At 37.4% G+C, this 24,980-nt stretch overlaps 1 protein-coding gene across 7 annotated transcripts in view; it reads left to right on the top strand.

Annotated features, from left to right (window-relative positions):
• Positions 1-24,980, top strand: part of bean1 (brain expressed, associated with NEDD4, 1) — a 128,536-nt gene that overhangs the window by 84,656 nt on the left and 18,900 nt on the right. For all 7 annotated transcript variants that reach the window (XM_039763110.1, XM_039763108.1, XM_039763107.1 and 4 more), the window contains one exon: positions 6,006-6,147. In XM_039763110.1, the coding sequence (XP_039619044.1) occupies positions 6,006-6,147 (142 nt within the window). The remainder of the gene's footprint in view (positions 1-6,005; positions 6,148-24,980) is intronic.

Here is a 24,980-nt window from a genome sequence, read left to right as displayed (position 1 = left end):
GATCCTGTGAGCTGGATCACCCTTGCAGAATCCTACTACATGGCCATAATGCCATCAATGATGCTCCCTCACAATGCAGGTAATGAACCTCATTCAGGACTCTGCGAACAATCGCTCATGTGACACAAAGTCAAACCAACGGTACCCAAGGATTCTCTGTTGAGACACAGTACCAAACAAGTCCAGTTTTTGTCTCAGGTCACTGGATGGCGTCCATGTCTTGCAACCATATAGACAAACAGGAAGCAACAGGACTCTAAACATTTGGACGTTTGTCCTTTTGCAGAGATATCAAAAGCATTCACACACCCCATTCTAGCGACCTCATGACCCCCCCATGCTCTCCCAATCCATCTACTGACTTCATTTGAAGAATCACCAGAGACATGAATGTTGCTACCGAGGTAAGTAAACCTCTCAACAAGGTTGACACTCTCTGTGCAGACAGACACACTGCTGATGGCCAAGAGGTCATTAAAGGGCTGGATCTTGGCTTTTATCTAGGACACTTGCAATCCCAGACACTCAGTATCTCGAGAGCCCCAATCAGAGCCTCTGGACCCCATGACCCTACCCAACACCCAGTGTATGCAAGCACTGAACAGAGTAGGAGCAAGAACACACCCCTGAAGAACCCTAGAATCAATTGAGGAAAAACACACAGGTTCTGCCTCCACTCTGTATAGCATTCACAGTACCAGTGTACAGGCCGGCTATGATATCCAGCAACTTTGAGGGGAACCTGCAAAGTCTCAGGACGTCCCACAGGGCAGGTCAGTAAACTGAGTCAAATGCTGTACGATATAATTATTTAAAAAATGCCATAGCAATTTACTGTATGCCCAACTATTATTTATTCATGCATATAATTTATTGTGAATTTTTTTGCAAAGTGGAAACTCTTCCATTTAAGATTATCTTTTAAAGTTTGGCTTTAAGCCTTTGTATTTTAAAGTCAGCACATAGGCTGTTTGTTTGAATCCCTCTTGCACATGACAAGACATCATTGTGAATCGCCTGCCAGCTGTTGTTCACTAGGAGATGGTGTTGTTGCAAGTAGAGGCCTAAATTCCAGTGCCAATCATGTGGGAACCACTAGACCCAACTTAATTCTTTGTGGCATGGTGCCTGGTTTTATTGCTGTGAGCAGGAACAGCTGGTTAAGAAATAAAAGTGGAAGATTTTCAAGATGCTTCTTTTTTCTTTCTATTTCTTTTTTTACATAAATATAATAGAGGTGGCCTACATCATCCTATATAAGGTACACCCAGCTCCTTTAGGTAGTGTAATATGTTCCAAAAGAGCCAATAACTTAGGATGAGGACACAGGCAGCATAAAATGCTCTTGTCATGCCAGAAGCTATTCCTAAATTAATGTGGAACTGCATGTCGGATGATGCAGTTAAAATGAATAGCAATACAAATATCATCAAAAATACTGAAAAGGTTCTTAAAAGTTGTGATTTTAGATCCATAAATAGTCAAACAAATAAAAGATATATGGCAGTCATAAAGATATATGATAGTGATAAAGTAATTTGCCATTTTTTGTGCAATACATGTTTAAAGGTTTTACCATACAATATCCAGGCATCTAATGTGAAATGACTGTATCTAGAAGGTTTTTTGTTTCATTTATTTAAATTGTAATTACCTGTGCAATTTCTAAATATGACTTATTATCAGTTGCATTTTTAAATAATCATTTTATTTTTATAAAAACAGACTTACTATAGTTAGCTGTAAAAAAGGCAGATAATAACAAATGTCTAAATACTACATACATATAAAAGTTTGTTGGTCTCCTGCTCATTGTTTAGGAGCTACATTAAAACCCTATTATCAAGTTTCTGGTGCAGTCCCAGGAATCACTTCCTAGGTCAGAAATGTCCTTTAAAAGTACCAAGTTTGTTTATCCAGACATTCCCTTGGGACTCATTATACCTAATGCCCACACATTATACCTAAGCTGCCCTGCCAGCTGCTTAATAACACTGCCATTTGCCAGAACTGTCCTGTTAAAAGTGTGACTTACTCATCTAGAAAATAGTAAATAGTAAAATATACACAAGCAGCTTTCACTTTAGTTCTTTCACCTTAGAGGACCTACCCTGACTTAGCCTGTTAAAACTCCTGCCATTACCTGCTTGCACATTTGAAAGCCCCTGTTGTAATATGGCTTCAAGTTGCTGTGTTTTGGAGCTTCATTTCTTCTGCTAATCTTTTCCACATTCTGCTGCATCATGTCTTCTCCTATCTGTACAGTATATTGCTATTTATATTTAAGCTACCCTTGCCCCAAAGAAAGTGAACATACTGTATTTATTTATAATATTAAATCAAGTTATGTACTGTGTTAATGGAAAGCTCTGTGTTAGGGGCTGTTGGACAGGAAAGCAGGATGTCAGGGAGGCTTCATGAGAATGGGGTGGAGAAGATGATCTCTCTGAACTTGTTTCCTGCTTTGCGTAACATACTTTACATGACATACAGTAGGTCATATGAGTTAAGCCATACACATTGAGTACTAATAAATGAAAATAAATAATGTTTAATTTTTATCACAGTGAACCAAAATAAAAATGTAGGAAATGTACACTGACTCTGAAGGCTGCTTTAAAATATATAACTGGATTAAACTATAAACAGTTTCTTTGTAGACAGCTTCCCAAATTTCTTTGTGCATTTTCAATTCACAAGATTAACAGCCTTTTTTTTTCTTCAAAATGTTGTCATTCATCTAAATATTTGAAAGGTCTTCTGATTATCCAGTAGTTCTACCTAGCAAGCTTGTTGGTGGCTGATGTCTGGTTCACACTGATCAGAATGTATACCTTTTGTAGCCATTAAACAAAAGGGAAAATCCAAATAATAGACAGGTAATCAAAGGGCAAAAACCTCTATATTCAAAAACAGAGCAGTTGAGTTAACAAGAACCCAGAATGAAGGTTTATTTCCACGGCACCCCTCCATTGTATGACAGTTTTAAAACTAGTATTAACAGGAAATATAGTCAAATGCTCCCCACACAAGTTGAGCCCAGAACCCATTTTTTATAAGCATCAGTGGCTAACAATCACATGTCTCCATTACATTTAATCATTGCTCGTTTTATGGTTAAATGTAGTATTTTTCTTTGTAAGTTTTGCCTTATAGTTTACAAAAACAGTGCATCCGTTTACATTTTCCTATATATATTGTTACTGCAGATAAAGAACATTGAAAATGTGCAATATATACTGTATACAAGCATGAATCAGTGTAGCGTTCTCCACAGCACCATTTTTTGGTATATGATAAAAATGCACGGTAAATGTGGAGTGCTTTAAGACTGCCAGCATCCTTAATAAAAGTTATGACAGACCAAATGCATTGATCAATTGACAGAGTTTTCTTTTAAGACGTTTACGAACGAAAAATCACACATAGCCAGGGCCAGATTAAGACGAAATTGAGCCTGATGCTGCAGCGAAAAAAGTCCTATTTTTTTCTCAGCATTGGTGCATGTGCATTCGACACTTACTGTACATGCACACTCAGACCGACCAAGGAGCCTTAATTGCTTGCGACGCAACCAGCCAGCCTTTATTGAACATGAATAATAATAATGACGTAGTATCGTAACAACTCGAGATTAACATCAAACTATGTAACATCAACAATCAATACCAATTGTCTGAAAAGTGCACTTAATGCAGAAAACCTAACAATGAAATACACAAAATTTCACAATTCTCTTAAGAAAAAATGAATTTGCATAGACTTTGGGTCAATGTGACTCAGTTCAGGCTCTTGAGGGTAAAAATGTGTCCACGATTTAAATTTCATAATAGACCAGAATCCTGTTGAGGATTTAAAAAATTCTAAACATCCATGCCGGGCCTGCAGGCCGGCTTTTAGTTTTACCTTTACAGATAACCATTTAAATAGTCACCGATTTTTACTGTACAACTAACTTTCAAGGTGAAAAATTTGATACATGGCACTTACCGAACAATAATAAAGTGGCAAGAATCCCCAAGATATTGCAAAAAACACAGCTAAATTACTAAGTAAACTGTTTAACGTAAAATTGATAGCATTAACTTGAAATCTTCAGTTAACAATAAACACAACGATGGTATAGTTACGTCACAGCGCAAAGAACAATAGTAATTGTATAATAAGTAACTCCGAAAGTCACTCCAAATTTCATTCTAAGAATTATTTTGAGTTTAATTTAGCAAAGGAAAACTGTTCAGCTTCCAGAAAATTCTCACCTGTTTTCATCTTGGCCTATTTCAGGAATGGGCCTAATGCTGCAGCATCAATAACACCCACCTTAATTCGGCCCTGCACATAGCCAAAGTTGGTAACACCAAAAAAGAGTCATCTAAGTTACAGGAAGACTGCTAAACTAGAAGTTATCAACAAAATCTTCATTCATAGCCAGAAGATTTTAATTAAAAAAGTTAAAAGTATAGATTCCTTGAGAATCTGTTTTATCAAAAACTAATAAAACACTAAGGGAGCATAATTTGTGTAATCCAGACAGAGTTTCTGGTACTGTTGTAAGTATAGAGGGAGAAACAAGAAAACTGACCAAGATGATTTCTATGGCTTTAATAACCATGTCACTGGGTTTATCTCATTTCTGTGTCTGAACATAATAGGAAAAGAAAGAAAAAAGGACACACAATTAAATGTAATAGGGTGCTCTACTTGGGGGCATTTACACAATTATTTAAATTCAAAACCAAAAATGTTTTTTCGCCGAGTTTGATATTTTCTCTTAAAAGGTTACTCATATGTGTACATATTTTTTATGTAACTATGCAATATTATATCTACTTTTCTTCCCCTTTACATTTGTGATTAAATTGGAAAACTTGTTTAATATAAGAGTTTTTGTGTGTGTGTCTTATGTTGGTGTTATAGTGTAGTAAGATGATCTGAGGAGACATACAAGTAAGGATTTCATTGTACTCCATACACGACAATAAACCTGAACTGCACCACCTACACTTCTCAAAGACCAGATATGGGTCAGGGAGCGTTAAAAAGGCCTGCATCATTTTTACATAAGGTTTGTATAAGGAAAAGATTCAAAGTCATAAGATTTTACGTTTGAGATTGAATTCACTCTTGTTACAAACAATATTTAAAGCATGCAAAATAAACGAGAAGTACAAATGAGAAATGGACAACTGTTAATAATTGGTAGAGAAAGATATGCTTAAAATGTGCCTTGTTTTCTCAAGGTTTTATTTATGTTATGCACCTCTCTGATTCTGATGGTTTTTATTTGTTTGCCTAATATGCAAGTTAACTGATCCTAGGGAATTTAGTAAACATACAGTACACCTGTGTTGACTTGTTTGAGTAGTATAGGGAACACATATTATTAAGGGTGCTAAATTTCAACTTGGAGTTTGTGATGGATTTTAAAGGCTTTGACCTCCCTTAACACAGTTTTACGTGTGAATGCGTGTCCCTGTGTTTCTGTCTGATTTTGGTGTACATAATTTATGAGCAGATCTACACTGCAGATGAGTTGCAATCATGAACTCTGAGAATTCTATTGATTTTTGACTTCTGTTTTACTGATTTCAATTTCAATTAAATAATTTTTTTTGTTTTTGCTGACAGAGACCCTAAATATTTCTCTGTATTTCACTCGGTGTGTTTTTCAGTTATTTATGTTCTGCTGTCATTTTGTCATGTGACAATTAGCAGTGAAGAATGGTTTTGCTGTTTTTGCCCCATAACTCCAGTTTTCAGAAAAATTTGTCAAATGAAGAGTGATCGAGAATAAAAATCCCTTATGATTATGTCTTTTTTGAAATTCAAGAGTCCCCTCTTGGTGATCTATAGCGCTTAATAACTGTTTGTATCATGGCTACTTGTGGCTACAATGCCATAGTGATAGTGATTTATTCTAAACCGCTGTTGTGAAAATGGCTACTTTACTGTACAGCGCTCTATCCAGTTGCATTCTCTAATTAATATATTTGAATTTTCAACAGCTCCAGATGGCTTTTCCTATGGAGGCTCCATTAGGGATCTGAGGTCAAGTTGCATTGATGAATTTCCACCAGCATTTGACTTTGACTCATACATGGAGACACTGTCTCAAGTCAATGTGATCTACCCCGACTCTCCACCACAGTGAGTAAATTGTAGATTTCCATAGTGCTTAAAATGTTACTAGGAAACAACAGTGAATATTCTTTATTAGGTAAATGCTATCTTATTTCATACAAATGCTTTTGTCTTATTACTTTAAACAATTTTACTCAAAGTGACAATTCTCCAAGTGTTGTTGTTTTACAATAAATGCTGCACTACACTGTGACCCTTTAAATAAGGGGTGTGAAAGACAGGGCCCCACTAAGCCCCAAACCCCAGACACAACTACACCAAAGCAGTCCTGGGTGCAAAATAAATGTTTTCTTATTCCACAAATACTTTTTTATAGTCCACACAACAATCTCCAATTAACAATACTCCTTTTCATTCTCCAGCTGAGCTTTGCCTTAAGGAGGCTGGGCAGCTTCCTTTTATGCTGGACTCGGGTGTACTTCCGGTGCCAGGGCATACCCCAGTGGAAGCACTTCCAGGTCTCCCTACCTTCTGACAGCACTCAAGGACACTACAGGGTTGTCCCTCAGGACTAAGAATCCCATGGATCCTTGTGGGATTCCAATGGGTCCTCTCCAGTGGAGCACTGCCATTGCTGTTGTACTGGGGGAGGAACCATTGTTGATAAACAACCTCCACCAGTCCATCCATTCATTATTCTTTCCCCTTGACTAGTTTAGCAATCCAGACTCATCCCGGCCGGGTTATGCCTCTTCTCATACTGTCCTTCCATTATTGTTCCCAGCCGGGCAAGTGCTCACCATAGCACTTACAGGGATCACAGTTTGCACTAAGATACAATGCTGTCAAATGTACTACATTTGAAGACATGCAAGTGCTTTGTTGAAAAATTGAATCAGTCAAATGTTAATGTGGAGAGGGGAAAAACTTGCAAAGATATATATGTTTTTTGACTGGTGGTCCAGGAATTTATAGAAATGCTTTAATTAATTATGAAATTTAAAAATATATACACGTATATCAGAATAACTCCATTCACCAGGAAAAAAATAATCTAGGATTAGGAAAGCTATTACATGGTTTAGTTGATACACATCAATTTAGTTAATTCCTGCATACATTTTCAATATCTAAAATAAATAAAGGCAAACAACTAAACAGCAAAATCTGTTTTTATTTGTTTCAAGTGTAGTTTACAGGTACAGTTGTAACATTTATGGATTATCATAAACAAAAAAGAGCTGGAAGATAGTCTGGAAGATATTTAAAAGTGCAGTTAATGTCAGAATAAAAAAATATATTTTGCTGGGAACATTTCAATTTAATATTAGTCACTGTCAATGTAGATTATTTTTAATTGTACTAAACTATTCAAGCATCCATTTCCATACCATTGTCTTGTTCAGGGTCACAGGTTACCCAAGCCAAACTAGTAGTAACAGTGTGTTGCTGATTGTACTGGCACACACACATACATAATACACTCATCAGAACACTTTAATGTTGACCCATTAACTTGTTTCTACATTGTGGGTAAAATTTAGACCGATATTCTTGAAAATTGAAGTGGAATTTTTATGGTGAGATGAAAAGTTGGCGATTGTTCTGCACTAAATTAGTTCACAGTTATCAAATAATCCAGAATCATCACTGAATTAGTACATGGAATATTCTTTAGATTCAAAACTGAAGAGAGGACTATGACACAACTCATATGTAGGTGGACACTAGTGCAAGCCCATAAAAGATGACAAACTTTCTTTTTGTTTTGTGCACCTTATACTCTGATATGCTATATTGTAGTAATAAATGACTTTTGTTTTCTCAAGATAATTTATCCAGTTTACATTTTATAGTTTATTGTTTTTAGTTGTTGAGCAGTGCCATTAAACTGCCTGTTATGTATGTTAATAAAACAAATGAAATAAGTTTCTCGATGCAAGCATTGCATTCAAGTGCAATGTGGCATTCTATTGTATTATTTAATGCCTACCCCATACAGATTTACCACTAATAGAATAAGAAGTGTAGGCCTGATGTTTAGGAAAGTTCTAAAGGAGTTAAAGTATCTGTGGGTTATCAGCATCAATGAGCAGCTTTGTCTTTTCATTTACAACAGAAACAGTTTATTACAAACTACATGATATTAATTAGAAACACTCTACACACAACATAATATTCTCAAACCGGCTTAATCCAATTCAAAGTTGTGGGAGGTATGGAGCCTATTCTGACAGCACTGGGGGCAAGGCAGGAAACAGTCCTGGAGCCTCATGTATAAAGGGTGCGTACGCAGAAAAATGTTGCGTAAGAATGTTTCCACATTTGAATTGCGATGTATAAAACTTAAACTTCGCGTAAAGCCACACACATTTCCACGGTAGCTCATACCCTGTCGTACGCAAGTTCTGCACTCGGTATTGCAGACTGGCGGCACCCAGCGTCAAAGCAGTGCTACTCTTCCTGTGTGGTTACCCTTTCTTTTTCAGATCCACATCCCTGACACGGATTTATAAATACACTGAAATTAACCGCATATTGTTTATTAGTTGACTGCATCTGATTGTAATTAACCTGTAAAAATATATTGGTCCACAGAATGGTCAAACTATTCCAAATACCATAGCTGCTTTAGCATTGTTACTCTCACTGCACCTTCTTCTTCTTTCAGCTGCTCCTGTTAGGGGTTGCCACAGCGGATCATCTTTTTCCATATTACTCTCACTGCACCACTCGGGAGTATTTATATCACTGTATCTGAGAGTGAATCACAGCTGTACAGCAGCTGATCGGAAAAAGAATTATCGGGATACAGCATCAAGCACACGCTGCCTCAGCCATGCTGTCTATTGAACTGCACTCATACGTCAAACGCTTCAGAGCCTTTCCTTGCGGTTCAGAAACAGTTTCATCCCAAGAACTATAGGCGCACTCAATCAGTCCATCAAGTGCTCCTTGTAGAACTGTTTGTACTTATAAGTACAATCACCTCACTGTAAACATGGATTCTATGTCCTGTCGGAGGAAGAGAAAGCCCAGAAGCACATAGTGATTCACGCACATAGAGCACATAGAAGATCAAATACAAAACAAAGCATTTAACATGCTACTTTAGTTACGATGGAATTTGAGAAACTAGTAAATTAAACAATTTTAAGATGAAGTTTATGATGTTCTACTTTGATGACAAAATAAACTGTGTGATTAAAGTGGAAATTTAGAGATTAAAGTTGACATTTCGTGCTTTTTTCCCCACTGTGTGCCTTTTTTTTCTCTGTACGCTAATAATCTTTCATATGACACTGAGACGGTGGGCTATGACTCGCCTTTTCATGGCGACTTTGATATCTGACAACTTCTTTTTTATTTCGGGCACTGTGTGACTTTGTGAACTTGAGCTTTCGAGTTTCTCTGACACGCTGTGTCACTCGATCAACTTCCTTTTGTTGTTTATACCACTGATTAAACCAACAAATAGTACGTTTTTCCTTGGCTCCACTTGGTATTCACTGAAATTATGTTTTCCCTTTGTGACGATGCAGGTTTGATGTATGCTCCCATCTTCTGTCTGGGAGCACTTCAACCCTACACCGTCGGTAATGTTACCGATGAGCTAAGCAGTGAGGCAACAACATAACAAGGGGATGGTGCAAAAGTGTCAAGTGCTTTTATTTAAAACAACAACAAAAACAAAGTGTTCAAAATAAATAAAGGGCAGTGAAAAACAATCCTTTAAAAACAACAAGGTTAAAATACTATAGGAAGCAGTCTTTTAAAAACAAAAACAAGCCCAGTGACTTTTTACCTGGTGGCTCCTCTGCCTTCCCCGTCTGGGCTTTTCAACAGGGGAGTCGCCCTACTTGCAGCTGACCTTCACTCTGCCTACTTCAGCTGTTCAGGTCGCCTATCCGATCCCTGGCTCTGGTAGGCTCCTCCTGACAGCGAATTGGAATCCACAGCGACCAGGGTGCCCACGCTGGGGAATACACTCCCCAAGTCCTGACTCCCACTGCCTTCCACGGCCTTACGCGGAGAGTCTTCCGCCTTCTGGTCAATCCCGCTCCATGATTACTCAGCGGGAGTGACCACTACTACTATTCCCCAGGTGTCGGCCCAACACCCAGGCTCACTGTTCAGCTGCAACGCGAGCCTGCACTCGCTCGCACTCCTGCACCGGCTCTCTCTCTCTCTATCCACAGCCTCCTGCTTTCTCCTTTCTCCTGGAACCTCCGTTCTTTTCTTTCCTTTACATTCTTTTCTCTTTTTCTTTCTCCCCTCTAACCGAGTCGCGCTTCTATTTAACTAGAGGGCATGGCAGCTGTGGCAAATCAGCAGCCCCAGGAACAATCACGGATGTGGACGATTTCTCACCCGAGAACTTCTTCAGACACACAACCACCACACTCCCCCACCACCAAGCCGCGAGCGCGGTGATTATTTATTTTAAAAGTGGCCCTTTGACAGGAGCTGTGGACCCGCTACACCACACCTTCGTGCTTTTGCCATTGCCTTTTCACAGAACACTGAGCTTAAGGGCTATTTATATTGATTTGCATATTCAAAGAGGCATAATTCTGGGAGGAGTTGGGGTGGGGCAGCAGCCGCGTGCACGTGCGTTACTTTTCACACTGATCAGGATTTGTGTAGCGGAAGAACATGGAAATTGGTGAACGCACATATTTATGCATCTAGATTTTTCTCTGCGTACGCACATTCCCGCTTTTGTGCTTATGCCATGTTATAGTGTGAGTTCTACGCACGGCGTTATACATGAGGCTCCTGGAGAGGGCACCAGTCCTCCACAAACTGAGCACACTGTGATGCTATTTTCTTGAATGCACAATTGTAAATGGTATGATAATAGAGAAGGAAGTAGATGAGCATTTTATTAAATCAGAAGATTATTGGGTATAATAAATAAAAGGCTATTAAAACTCAAAATAAATGTACACCTTTACCAGGTTTTATACAGTAGTTTGGTTGTGTCGCCTCTTCTCTATGCCTGCAAAGTTTCAGATCAGCTGAATAAAATGATCCTAAGGAAATGCTGTTAAGGTGGTTTTTACATTATCCTTCACAGTCTTACCACATTTCAGACCTTTGTATGCTGTACTAAAAACTGAAACCATGTGACATATGACCTTGAACTTTACCAAATTATTGTATGGCCTATATTTGCCTACAATCACACTGTATCTCTTCACTTTCTAGCAGAAACCATGAGTTTATGAATTTAGCCCCTCAAAAAAGAGAAAATAAAGAAATAAAACAAAAGCTGTAGTTGCCCATCATATTATACTTGGCAACGTAATCAAAAAAAAAAAAAACAACATTAGAATGTGGCAAGCAGCTTTGTGTAATGAAACACAGATTATGAGATAAGAGGAGGAGGAGGTTAGAAGCATGCACTGATACAGTGTGTTGCCACACACACCACATGACAAACTACCTCAGGATCCCAGGTTAATACCCAAGTGCAGCCATGTAATGGAACAGTGTAAGGTTTGTTTATGGTGGCTGGAGTGCCAGTTTTGCCACCAACCCCCATGTTTTCCCTGCAGATTGGAGGGCCTACCTTCAGGACTAGGTGCAGAGTAATGTCATACACAGGATGGAGCAATTGCAAGTTAAGGGCCTTGCTCTAGAGCCCAACAGAGTAGGGTCACTGAGTAATTGATTAATATAGCATTTTTGTATATTTCACTTAATAATAAAATGTTTACTTCTCACTAAGGTTTCTGGTGGCTCCGTTTTAGTGTGGGCTACATTAAGGCCCACTGATTCCCCGGGCTAGAATAAACATAAAGCAATCCTGTATGATTATATTCATCCTGACAGTAATGCCCCCAGCAAGTAACACTAAGTAACTAAATTTATAATGGAGTTACAGAGTGGCAACTCCACAGCACAGTAACAGACATTTGTGAAATCTACGTCAAAGCACACTAAGGCTGCTCTGCCTCTGTATGGTGGCCTACTGCCCTATTTAAGCACAGTTTATAAAGTTCTTTTATTGACCCCAACTTCCATGTCTTTATGGTGATTAAGAATTTACCATTGGTTAGTCAGCTGCAGCAGATGACTTCTCACCAGAACAATGGTTGGTGCACATCATGCCTTTGGTAAGTCATTCTGCTTTATTTTGCCAAGGAATCAATAGTTAAAGATAAATGACTTGTTTTAACCTTGGTAAAAAATTAATTATAATAATAATAATACATAAAATGTATTAATGCATGGGATTGCTGAATGGATGCAGAGTTTGCATATTCTGTCCAAGTCTGTGTGTTTTTTTTCCAAATGTTACTCCCAATATTCCTTCCGCATTCTAAAAATATTTGAGGTTGTTTAATTTCAGGCTCAAATTAGCCCACTATGAGTTAGTGTGGTTTGCAGTGGACTGCCATCCACTCTTGAGTTCAATTCTACCTTGCCTTTGATGCTGCCCTGCTCCCTAAAATAGAACTGTATGAGCTTAGTAAAGGGATATTTGCTTTCTCACTTATACAGATTCACAAGAATGATTTCAATTACAAAATTAATCAAATTTATTATTAGGGCTTTTTAATTTTTCAGACCTCTGAAAATAAAAAGGTACATATTTGACTAACTGTAAAAAGGACAATTGTGCAGTGTAAAAAAAAATGTTATGCAGAGAGTTAGATCTGAGTGCTTTTTACAAGATGTCTTTTGTCACCTTTTCTCCAGAAACACACAAAGAAGATCAATGTGCTAAGACTCCTGTTTATGATCCACATATTTACAAGAAGACTGTAATTTATAATGCTGAAAATCATAGATGCTTCTGTAAGATACAGGTGCCATGTAAAGCTACAAAAAGATTACTCTGCCGCTACACATCTGACCTTAATCAAGACATAGCACCTTAGATAATCATCACTAAATTGCACTGCCATGCCTCAAAAGGAGGTCAAGGAGGATGTTAAATGCAGGCTGCAAAGAGAAAAGCAGGTTTATTCAGCTGTTAAAGTGTGGATAAGAAAAAAAAAGATTCTGAACCTGCGCTTTCTGAACAGTTGAAATGCTATTAAAAGACAAAAAGGTTCTGTCTGGCCAAGCTTATCCATGTTTTTTTCATACAATTTACAAAGTTGAAAGCTCAGCTTAACCTTGTCTTTTTGATCCAAATTGATGCTGAGGAATCTGGTTCAGTCCCTCTCGTTATATTAAGAGAGAAATGGAAACGATTTTCAAAACACAAACATCTTTTCAAGTCAGTGCTTTCAATTAGCCTATCCATACACTGTTCAGTTTCTCTGATATCTTTTTCTTATGAGTGTTGGAAGAGGTGCACAGTTCTCTGGCAGACCACTAATTAGATAACTGTAGCACAGCTTTTGTTCTGGAGGGCATAGACTAAAAGGAATTATTTGATTAGAAGTGTTTATCTTTAGACTCATGCATGCCATTTTTTAGGAAGCAATTAATACTGATTAATGCCTTCAATTTGCCAATGCCATCTTAAGGAGCAGCTGCATTTGTGCAAGGGCATCATTGGATTAAAAGCGATTTACTAAAATCACTCAAGCCATTGCTTTTCCAAAAATGCTATGTTAAAATTAACTGCCTTATCATTTCTAGGTGGTTTTCACAGATATTACATGGACCAATAATTATGAAAGGAAAACTAGAGTGTACTTTTACTATACAAAAAAGGATAGTTTGTTTAATTTATAATATAAAAATGAAATTCATCATTCCTAGATAAATCATCATGTGTTTGTTTGTTTCTTTGTTTTGTTTTTTCATGTTTTTAGTATTGCCTTTGTATTAGGCAGTAAACAATCTTTCATTATGCAAAAACTATTTTGGTTGCAAGTCAGAAAGATCAGTTATCCACTGTTCAATGATAAATAGGGAATTATAAAAAATATTCAGTAGCAAGGTATACATAACACTATTTAGTATATAATTTATCTTAACTTTACTCTAGTAAAATGTATTATTATTATTATTATTATTATTATTATTATTATTATTATTATTATTATTATTACATCCGTTTGTCAGGTGTTGCTCAGGGTAGCAACACACAGAGTTGGACAAATGAGACTATCCTAGTGGCAACAGCAGTTTGCAAATATGTAAGCACGTGCACCAGGCCAAGGCTGTAATCCTAGAATTTAAATTGATTTACATAAATTTTAAGTTGAGCAGAAAACGTCAGATTAACAAAAGATATGTTAATGTCTTGTATCTTCTTATATTTTTGGCTCATCACTATTGATCCAGCCCAACAGTGAAAAACTAAATTTTCATGAATACTGCAGGATGAGTTCAAAATGTTTTCTGATTTTCTCAGAGAGTACATGGACAATAATATTATGAAAAAAATAGTGTAGTTTTACTAAAAAAAAGCACAGTTTATATTCTTTAAAATATAAAGATGAAATACATAATTTGTAGATAAATCATCTTTTGTTTGTTTTTGTTTAGCTTTTTTTGCTTTTTTTTGTTTTTTTAGTTTTGAAGATTTTTTTAGGTTATAAACAATCTATCACTATGCAAAAACTAACATATGCAAGTTACTTTAGTTATAGCAAAATGTGCTCTGTAATTGAATATTTTCTTACAATTGCCCATTTATTCTCCAGTATATTCCTACAGACCTGTGTGTGAAGCTAGCATGTAGCTGCCATAGTAGAGGTTTCAGTATTAAATGCTTATTACATGACTTATTTAACTGCAAGCCTCAAATAAGTTTGTGGTACAATGTGGTATTTAATATAGCACATTTTCATGCAAATGTTGTAGCTCAAAGTGCTTTACAAGATGAAGAAAGAAAAGTTTATAATAATAAAAATAAGATTAGGCAATACTAAATAAGGTCCGATGGCCAGCAGGACAGAAAAAAAAAAACCCAGAGGGCTAGAGAAAATAAAAAAACAAAGACTGCAGGGGTTCGGAGGCCACAAGACCGTCCAGCCCCCACTGGGCATTCTGCCTAACATAAATTATGTAAATCAGTCCTCATGATTTTCAGGCCTCACGTGGAGGAATTAGATGATAATGGTTATGTGGACATCTTTCCCATTAATCCATCAATGTAGGGACTGCATGGTGCCTTGATCTGCCACCACAGAAAACAGGAAAAAGAACAGCAGAAAAAGTAGGGCTTAGTATGGATTGTGGGGCCATGATAAAAATGATAATTCAATGCATATACAGTATATCAGGGTTTCACTAAAATATAGCTATGTGTAATATAGTGGGTCTACGGCTCAAAACGGATGGCCAGTTTTTTAATAAATAATTGGCGCACTCTTAGCTTAAGGAGAGGGAGGGCATGTTAGCATGGCAGGAGCGGTTCCCGGGCGTGATGCAGTGCGGGCATTTCCGCACTTAGGTGCACAGGTGTGCGGTCGTCTGTGGCCATAATTGATACAGGGAGCTTCTAATCACTAGACCTGTGCCACGTCCCCATTATGAAAAGGAGAATTGCGAGGGTGGAGGAGAAAAAAAAAAGAGAGAGAAGGGAAAAGAAAGTGAAGGAACAAGAGAGAGCACTTGCACACTTTACACTTTCCCCTTGCTCCATGTGTGATTTGTCCAACAGTGTTGGGCTCAAGAGGTTCCCAAAATTGAAAGAGGAAGCATGGAGCAGGACCCGCACCGTCACACTATGAGAAAGACATGTATGTTAAAGTAATGGATTTTTAGAAGATTTTAAAAGTGCGCCGACTGTATTAGCCTGACGAATTTCTATTGGAAAGCTATTCCAGATTTTAGGTGCTGTGGTATATTGCCGGCTTGTCATCTTGGCCAGTACCCCCAGGCCTCCAGATGGAGCCCTCCCTGCAGTATAGAAGTGCCCCGAAGACCAGCAGGGAATCATGGACAATGTAGTTTTTATACACAGCCCAGCTGGATACCACAGGGGCCGCAAGAGGGAGCTGCAGGGAGGACAAAAGAGTCATATGTGCCCTATAACCCGGAAGTGTGTCATAGGAGGAGCGACAACAGCAGTGACATACTTCCGGGGTGAAGAAAAGGACTTGTACCTGACCCGGAAGTGATAAAGAATCACATGGACTGGGGATTGGGAACACTTCTGGGTCAGAAAGTATAAAAGGACTGTGGAGGATTGATTATTGTATTTGTGATTTGTAATTTAATGAGTATAGTGGAAGAGAGGGTGCTTTGTGCACTGTGGAAGATAAATAAAGTCAACTTTTGGACTTTATTCTGGTGTCTGGCGTCTTGGACAAGGGTTCAAGGGAGCGATAGCGCCCCCGATTTGTCACAGTGCATACTCTCATTTGAAGATCTAAAGTTACGATTTGGAATGTAAGGTGAAAGGCATTCTGAAATAATATGATGGAGCGAGATTATTTAAGTCTTTGTAAACCATAAGCAGTATTTTAAAGTCAATTCTAAATGGCACGGGTAACCAGTGTAGTGACATTAAAACTGGAAGAGATGTGCTCAGATTTTCTTTTCCCTAGGTTAAGATTCTGGCAGCTACATTCTGCACGAGTTGCAATCGATTGATGTTTTTTTTGGGTAGTCCTGAGAGGAGTGCATTACAGTAATCTAGTCAACTAAAGACAAAAGTGTGAACTAATTTTTCAGCTTCAGATCTAACTTTTGCTATATTTCTTAAGTGAAAAAATGTCCTAGTAATTTGATTAATATGTGATTTAAAATGTAGGTCCAAGTCAATAATTACCCCTAAATTCTTTACCTCTGTCTTGACTTCTAAGCCTAATGGATCAAGTTTATTTCTAATACCCTCAATATATCCAGATTTCTGTTTTATCCTTATTTAGTTTGAGAAAATTACTACTCATCCACTCAGAAACACAAGTAAGATATTGTGTCAATGAACCAAGAGATTTGGGGTCATCAGGTGCTATTGATAAATACAGTTTTGTGTCATCGGCATAGCTGTGGTAGCTCACATAATGCCTTGTATAATCTGACCTAATGGAAGCATGCAGATAGAAAAGAGCAACGGACTCAGAATAGATCATTATAGAATATCATGTGTAATGGCCTCTGATTTAAGTCACTGCCAGAGAGGCCCTCCCACTGACTAAGGCGATTTATAAGAATATTCTGATCAATGGTATCAAATGCTGCACTCAGATCAAAGATGATGAGAACAGATAAAGTACCTCTGTCTGCATTAACACACAAGTCATTTACTACTTTAACCAGTGCAGTTTCTGTACTGTGATTTGTTCTAAAACCCAAATGAAACTCATCAAGAATAGCATGTTTATTCAAGTGATCATTTAGCTGCGTAACTGTTTGGTATACATCAGTCTTAGATCAACAGGACAACCCAGTGAAGACTCACACAGACATGACGAGAATATGCCAATCCCTGAGAGACAGCGGCCAGACTGGCAACTGGTTAAAAAGTCACGAGTTGTGAGGTAGCAACCCTTACTGTTGTCACCTTGAGGATGCCCCAGTTTAAACATTCAAATTATAAAATTAATTGTTGCTTAATGGGAGGAAATTTAATTTTAGTCATCTTTCTGACTAGTGTTTATATTTCGACAAGAATTAATTAGTGGAGAGGATAGATATAGTTTCACCAAAAGTATAATAACAGTTTGAAGCATACTTAATCCATTGTTGTGTGGTCCATAGTGAATCTCAACAGTATTGAATACAAGATAGAAACCAGCCCTCGATAGGTACCACTTTTTTGAAAGCTCAACCCGCACTCACACACACACACACACACACACACACACACACACACACACACACACACAAGGCCAATTCAGAATCATCTGTTAACTTTGCTAGCACACACAACTTTAGGAATATGAGAAGAAAACTGGGGTACCCATTCTAAAACCCACACAAACTTATTTAGAACTTGCAAATTCCACATAAACAATGCGTGTATGTCTAGGATTTAAATCCAGGACACTAAATCTATGAGATAGCAGCACTAGCCATAGAGTCTCTGTGTTGCCCCATTGTCAGATTAAAAAGTGATAAATGACGATGAAGTCTAACCAAAGGTCGATTTTTCATTCCGAATAAAAAGTTAAACATATTCACTGTGAATTTATGTGGAGCACAATGAAATGTAATCTTAAGTTAAGTAAGAGACTTATGCTTAGAACAAATAAAGCTTTCCAAACCAGCAAATTGCACATCAAATGCAGGTGGTCCTAAATATCTTTTAGTTTGAGTCATTATGTACTTTGCTTTTTTACCTACACGAGACAAAATTATTCTGAAAGCTACCTTTGTTTACTAGAGAATGTGATCTAAAGCAAAATATGTGTTATCTTTTTCTTAGAATAGTTCATCTGTTTAATTTATGAAAACAGCCTTATGACAAAATATGCCAATATTTATATATATAAATAAAAGTTACATTTATTCATTTTACAAATACATTTGGCTGTAGATTTACCAGCACTGAATAGTCCAGTGGAGGAGCATCATCAGTGTTGCTAGCTCAGATCTCATGTTGATTAGAGGGACTTAACTTATCCACGTTGGATACTGAAATGGCATCGAGTTGAGGGTGCTCATGTTGCTGCCAGGGCTCGTCTTTCCTGTCAGTTAGCATATATTAGAAGAGTGAGGCAGCAGCACCAACTTCTGTGCCACCCACCATGTTGCTTGCCTTGTGAACATTTCAGCCAAAAGTGCCTTAGAGTTAAATGACAGCATACTCTGCTGTGTTATATTTGTTTTATTCATTGCACAATTATATTTAAGGAAAACGGAACACGCTAGATTCAGCATGTTGAGACAGATGTTTCTTTGTCTTTGTGTAATTCATGCAGTTCCCTGGTTACATAACTTTGAGACAAATTATTCGTCCAGGCTTTATGACAAGCTCAGTGGTTTGCTCTGAAAATTAGGTCAACTTGTCCCGAAGTTGACTTAAATGTGCAGCATTTGCTTCCACGCAATGGCCCTCCAGAAGATTTAATGGCAGTGTAATGAAGTTGACATCTGCTCCAGCATCTGTCACTTTGATTTTACACAAGGGCCACAAAATATTGACAAGTATGACCTGAAATGGGAGATAACAGCACACACTCACCCTTCATGGCTTGTTTCACAGTGTCACGGTATTATTTTCATTCTTGTGACAGTTTCATTATGATGTCTGAGCATATTCCACAGATTTAAGTGGAGATTCTAAGGAGGTTGAAATTACTTTCCATGACACACCAGCCACATATCTAAAACTGATAAATTATGAAAAATATTTTTCTGCATTTCAAGTTCTGCAGACTAGTTAGTGACTGGGAAAGGCTTTTTTGATTGGTGATTTTGCTACCAGCTATGCGATTTTCTAAAGCAGAGCAGAGTGTATATAAAAGATTGTTTAACTGTGATGGCTTGCCAGATGTAAAAGATCAATTATGAATACTCTGAAGCCATTTATGCAAGAAGAACACAGAGCTTTTATATTAATTTATCTCTTTGGATTTACTGTGAAATGAAAAGTTTAAAGTTGAGAGCTCTGTTGCCATGAATAAATAATCCTTTCACTGAAGATCACATGTATCATACATTATACTTCATATTAGACACTTTAACTAAGCATCAGAGTAAATATTCAGAGATTCAAATACTGGAAACTCTAAATATGGTTTTAGTAGCCCTCTACGCTAAGTATGAAATGTGAAATATAATGCTGACCCATCTGTCTAAACCACATTGCTGTGCTATCATTGAGAGAGATAGAGAGTGACCAACAATTGGCCTGAGAAGACTGCATAAGAATGTTTTTATGTATCTCCTACCTACAGCAATCATGTCTTTTTTTGTTTTCTTTTGTATCCAGTGCCAGTAATCGTCTTTTGTATCGTAGTTTTGGATTAGTTGTCTTCAGAGCTATGAATTGCTTGGGCCTGTTAAGAAAACTGTGAGAATACTCCTAAGTACGGAGATTATTTCTAAAATCTTCAGTAGCCAAAGAGAATAGTGCTGCTGCCTCACAACTTCAAAGAACTGGGTTCAAATACTAGCCTAATCAATGGCTACTTGGAATCTGCACATTCTCATTGTGTTAGCGTTTTTTTCCAGGGTATTGTGTTTTTTTTTTCTAACAAACCCAAACATGTATTTTGGGTTAATTAGCATTCCTTATTTGAATGATTGTTGATGTGTACATGATCTGGTAATCCTATGCTTGGGTAACATTCACATTATTGATGGATAATTGAAAACCAACATCGAGAAAAGATGTGTAAGTTTATAGTATATTAAGTTAAAAGAGAACACTTTGCTAAATACAAGTTTTGTCGTATAGAATCCTATTGTGACCCTATTTTCCCCTTTATATTCTTTATTGTGTAGACTTAACCAAAATGCATTAAATTCCATACAGTTACCATTCTCTGGTCAGATACACTACTTCAGTTAAACACTTCCACCCTTCTTTATCTGTAACCTTATGCAATTAGACAGAATGAAAGGACAGGCAGGAGAAAGAGCTACACTTTTAACTACTTGTCATGGATAAGTTCTCCCACAGATAAGTCGGGACTTGATTTAACCGTATAATTTCTGGTATTTTATAATGTCGATCATATAAGTCGAATGTGGAAAACTCACTCTATTGGTACAAGGGATTATGATATGCTAACACCCACCTGAGAGAGTAACCACGGAGCACACAGTATTTTTTATTTCTATGTGGGTGTGCCAATGCCCTGTACCAGCGCGTGCTCCTAACACCTCTGTCTCTCTCTCTATTGCACCTACATGACCACACAGTAATACCCAAACTATTCCAAAGCAACGTTTGCACTGATTTGTGTTTTTTTATCTAACACCCTCATACACCTTCATCGTAAGAGCATCCATTATCTACAATAGAGCGTTTGATCAGAAGAAAATATGAAGCTGGTTTTAACTAGCGAAAGAAATTAGGGACTTCGCTGCTGCAACAAAATTCAGTGCGTCTGAGAAACTGATGTGAGATTGGAGGAGGCAAGAAGATATAAAAAAAAAAAAATAGATTTTTCGGGTTTCAAGACCCAACTTATATGTGAGTATATACGGTATGTATTATAGGCAATACATTTTATTATAACTAGTGCCATACTGTACAAGCAAATAGCATGTGGCTTTGTAAACCAAGACCTTACAACTTGATAATACTAGATGTGTGGTTTCAGATGGCGCAATAATTTATAGTTTCATTCAATTCTTCCTGGTCAGATCATCATCTGCACAGGCTCAGGCAGCCTGCTTTCTTCAGGTTACATCTGTTCTTCTTTCATGACTATGCAACATGACAGAGACAGCATATCTTTATAAGCCTCCCTCTTTATTTTTTCCTGTGTAGCTCCTGAATAATACACACCTTTCTGTGCCATTCACCAATGGAATAGCTCAGGCACAGCCCCCCACCTCATAATTTAGATTTCTATCAACATCCTTCAAACAAACCACCATGAAAAGAAATGCAAGTCATTAAGTAATAAAACTAGCCCCCTCTGTCACAGATGACCAGCAATTCAGTCATAAAAACCAGAATTCCTAAATTTTTGGAGGAGAGAGAAAAAAACAGGTTTGTCCATTTTCCTTCCTCTTTACAAATGATAAGAAAATGCTAGTTCTACAAATAAAGACATACATATAATTTAATAAACATTTTATAACATAACACTCCACTCCACAACATATCAGCAGTCTTTTGCATTATTTGATGTGAATAAAAAAGTATAATGGCCCTAAACATAGTGGAAATTGTGCTGGAATGTGGCTGAAAAAGTGTGGTGCTTATCATCACACATAAATTAGTTATTCCTTGGCGAGGCCACTGGGATGCTATACTTCACTTACAGATTTTGAAATCTGCAGAATAATTATTGTACTTTGCTCAGAAGTATAGATTATCCTACGTAAAGATGCTGCAATAGTTTCCTTCATGTTTATGTGTTCCTGCAGGGTACAGTGCACACTGTAACATCAAACATTGGCATTCAAAAACACCCACTTCATACTTCCATGTGAAATGCGTTAGGCCTGCAGGAATTACCTTGTCCACTGATCTGAAGCAGAGTGTCTCATGCCTGAAAGATGGAAAATGGCAATGTAAGATAAGGGAAGCTGAAGTTATCTTACAATTCATCTAGCAAATTGTCAGTTGCTATGTGGGTCCAATCTGTATTACAGAGCTCATAATTAGAGAATAAACAGACTAACAGGAAAACTGTGTTTTCAGTTTCTAGCCACCTTGTTTTCAAAGATAGTGCCTTCAGAAAGGGTAAGGTGTTGTTCATGAATGTAATCAAAATAAGCCTCAAATAAACTTCAAAATAATGTACGTGCTTATTTTACCAAATAATGTTTGCTATCCTATTTGCCTATTTTCCACACACTTTTCATCCTTAGACCTTCAAGTTTTTTCCTTTTAAATTATGCCCTTGTTAGTTTTGCTTTGTTACAGGTTTCTTATTTGCTGGTTATGGCTCCTGAAATGTAATTTCACTTAGTTTGAAACTGTCCTAATTATGTCAAATGTAAGTGAGATCTAGATGTAAGACATAAACAGGTTTCAACATCTTTTTCATAATTTGCTTGTTAGCTGACTCCATTTCCTGTCTTAATTTAATAATCAGAGAAGTAATTAGTTTTGTCAGTGGTGTGTTTCCTCAGGAAATGCCAAAAACAATCAGTAGTATCTGTTTTTCCAGCTAAAAGCTTGCTGGTGTTATTTTCTACTAGTAATTTGTTTGTGTCTCTGGGTCAGTGACATACGTTAACTTAATTCAATTAACTGTTGTTTATGTTTGGACTTTAACAGTAGTTACAATTCTTTTCATTTTTGTACAGTAATACCAGATTTTAGGCTTACATAATAGTTTCACATTTACTATATATGACAGATATATAAAGTATATATATTATACATATTTTAGTATAAATGTGTTTCTGATAAACTAGATAAACTTTCTTCGATATATTGTTGTGTCTTTACAGGGGAGATTATAGTGACCACTTTATAACAAAGCATGCATTTTGATTTTGAGTGCTCTTCCTTTCATAACTCCTGGGAGACCTTGATTTCTAGACAGTTAATCTACAAATCAGGGCCATTCGATTGGGATAAAGAGTCAGTGGATTAGACAGTAGGAAGACCAAAACAGTGACCGTGGTGTAGCGGGTCCGCGGCTTAGAAAGTAGTGGCCAATTTTAAATAAATAATTGAGCCTCGAGAAGTTGCAAGCTCCAATCGGGCGCACGGTCTGCGTGAGTGTGTTTCTCACTACAGTTAAAGCAGGAACTGGCTGACTGCCGTAGAGGGAGCAGCTTCTCACACTCATACCCATTTAGGCAGCATAGGATAAAGCAACCTACATGGGACAGAAGGGGATCAAAAAAAAGAATGAAAGAACAGAAAGAAAGTTATGAGATCAGCACTAGGTGGATTGGCAGGACAAGCCAGCCAGCTAGTGTGGAAAGAGAGCACGGTTGTTGCTCCCAAGAAGGATCGGCGATCAAGGGGCATCTTGCCGCACTGAACATTTGTAAAAAAGTGGGTGCAAGCATAGTGGAGTCCTTGCCAGGGAGCTGAAGTGCACCAGGGGTGCGAGAAGGGAAGCGGGAGGATAACCGACCCTGAGCAGTTTGGCTGGCGCCACTTGGAGGCAGCTAAGATGGGGGCCAGGTGGTGAGGACCATGGCCCTTGAGTCTCTGCCAGCTGAGCAAGCATTGGGAGAGCTCAGGAGATGAAGTGGGAGTTGTCTTGCCAGAGGGAACATCACTTTGTGTGGTTAGTTTTATTCTGGATTTTAACATTATGAGCTTTCACTATTTTAAAGGATTATTTATTCATTGAACATTTTGAGCACTGCACTATTTGGACACTGTTTTTGATGGTTTTAGTAAAAGCCATCACTTTTGTTCACTTTTGCACCCACGCCCTGCTTTGACTGAGTGTCCTCATTTGCCACGCTCATCCCTCAGGTATGTTATAGGCATTAGTGGGTTCAAGAGGCTACCTAAAGCAAGTGGGAGTGTGGAGCAAACCCGCATCACTACAATGACATGCATAATAAAAGATGCGCATCTTGTCCTGTCGTGCTGAACGACACCATTTGAAACCATTTTTTTATGGAACTGTCCCCTTCTGTTTTTAAGTATTGCATTTCGGCAATGGTTATGGTTATCCTATTGTCACTGACAGTAGTGGATGTCAAAAGTGTACATGCCGCTATGAAATATTATTTGTTAAAGACTAAAATCAAGTAAAATTTTTAATAAAATCTCACTTTTAATATGATTTTCTAATCAACAATATATAAATTAAATACAAATTGTTAATTTTTATAAAAAATACTTAAAACTGTTTTGTTCCTTGCTTACAGAAGCATGCACACCCTTTAACTAATACTTGGAAGAAGCATCTTTTGCGTTGATTAAAGCAGTAAATTTGTATGGATAGGATTTTACAATATTATCCCATTATTTTTTGTATTGAAAAAAAGTTAATTAAGACTGAGTGAAGAACATAAGTCCCACACAATAAACACACTTTTTGTCAGAAATATTAAATAATGGAAATATACAATTATAAGTAAAGGCATTAATAATTACAATGACTGATGCCAAGGACATTGGGATGATTATGAAATATAAGGGAATGGAAGCTGCATTAAAAAAGATTTTTCTAATCAGATATGTAAGGTTATGTTTATGAGGCACTCCATTTTCAGATTAATTTTAATGAAAGGGATAGGTGGTTCTAGAATATGACTCACTATGACGTAAACTTTACCTAATACATTGCTGGGTAGACTGTGGCTCATTCACAATATGCAAAGGTCTGTGAAACAAGTGCAGCCACAATATCAGATGGGAAAAATGAATACGGATTTGATTTTCAGATACAAGTTGTCCATCCATCCATTATCCAACCCACTATATCCTA

Source organism: Polypterus senegalus, chromosome 9 (genome assembly GCF_016835505.1).
Source record: "Polypterus senegalus isolate Bchr_013 chromosome 9, ASM1683550v1, whole genome shotgun sequence".
In the NCBI taxonomy this organism is placed as follows: Eukaryota; Metazoa; Chordata; class Cladistia; order Polypteriformes; family Polypteridae; genus Polypterus; species Polypterus senegalus.
This window is presented reverse-complemented; position numbering and strand designations above follow the sequence as displayed.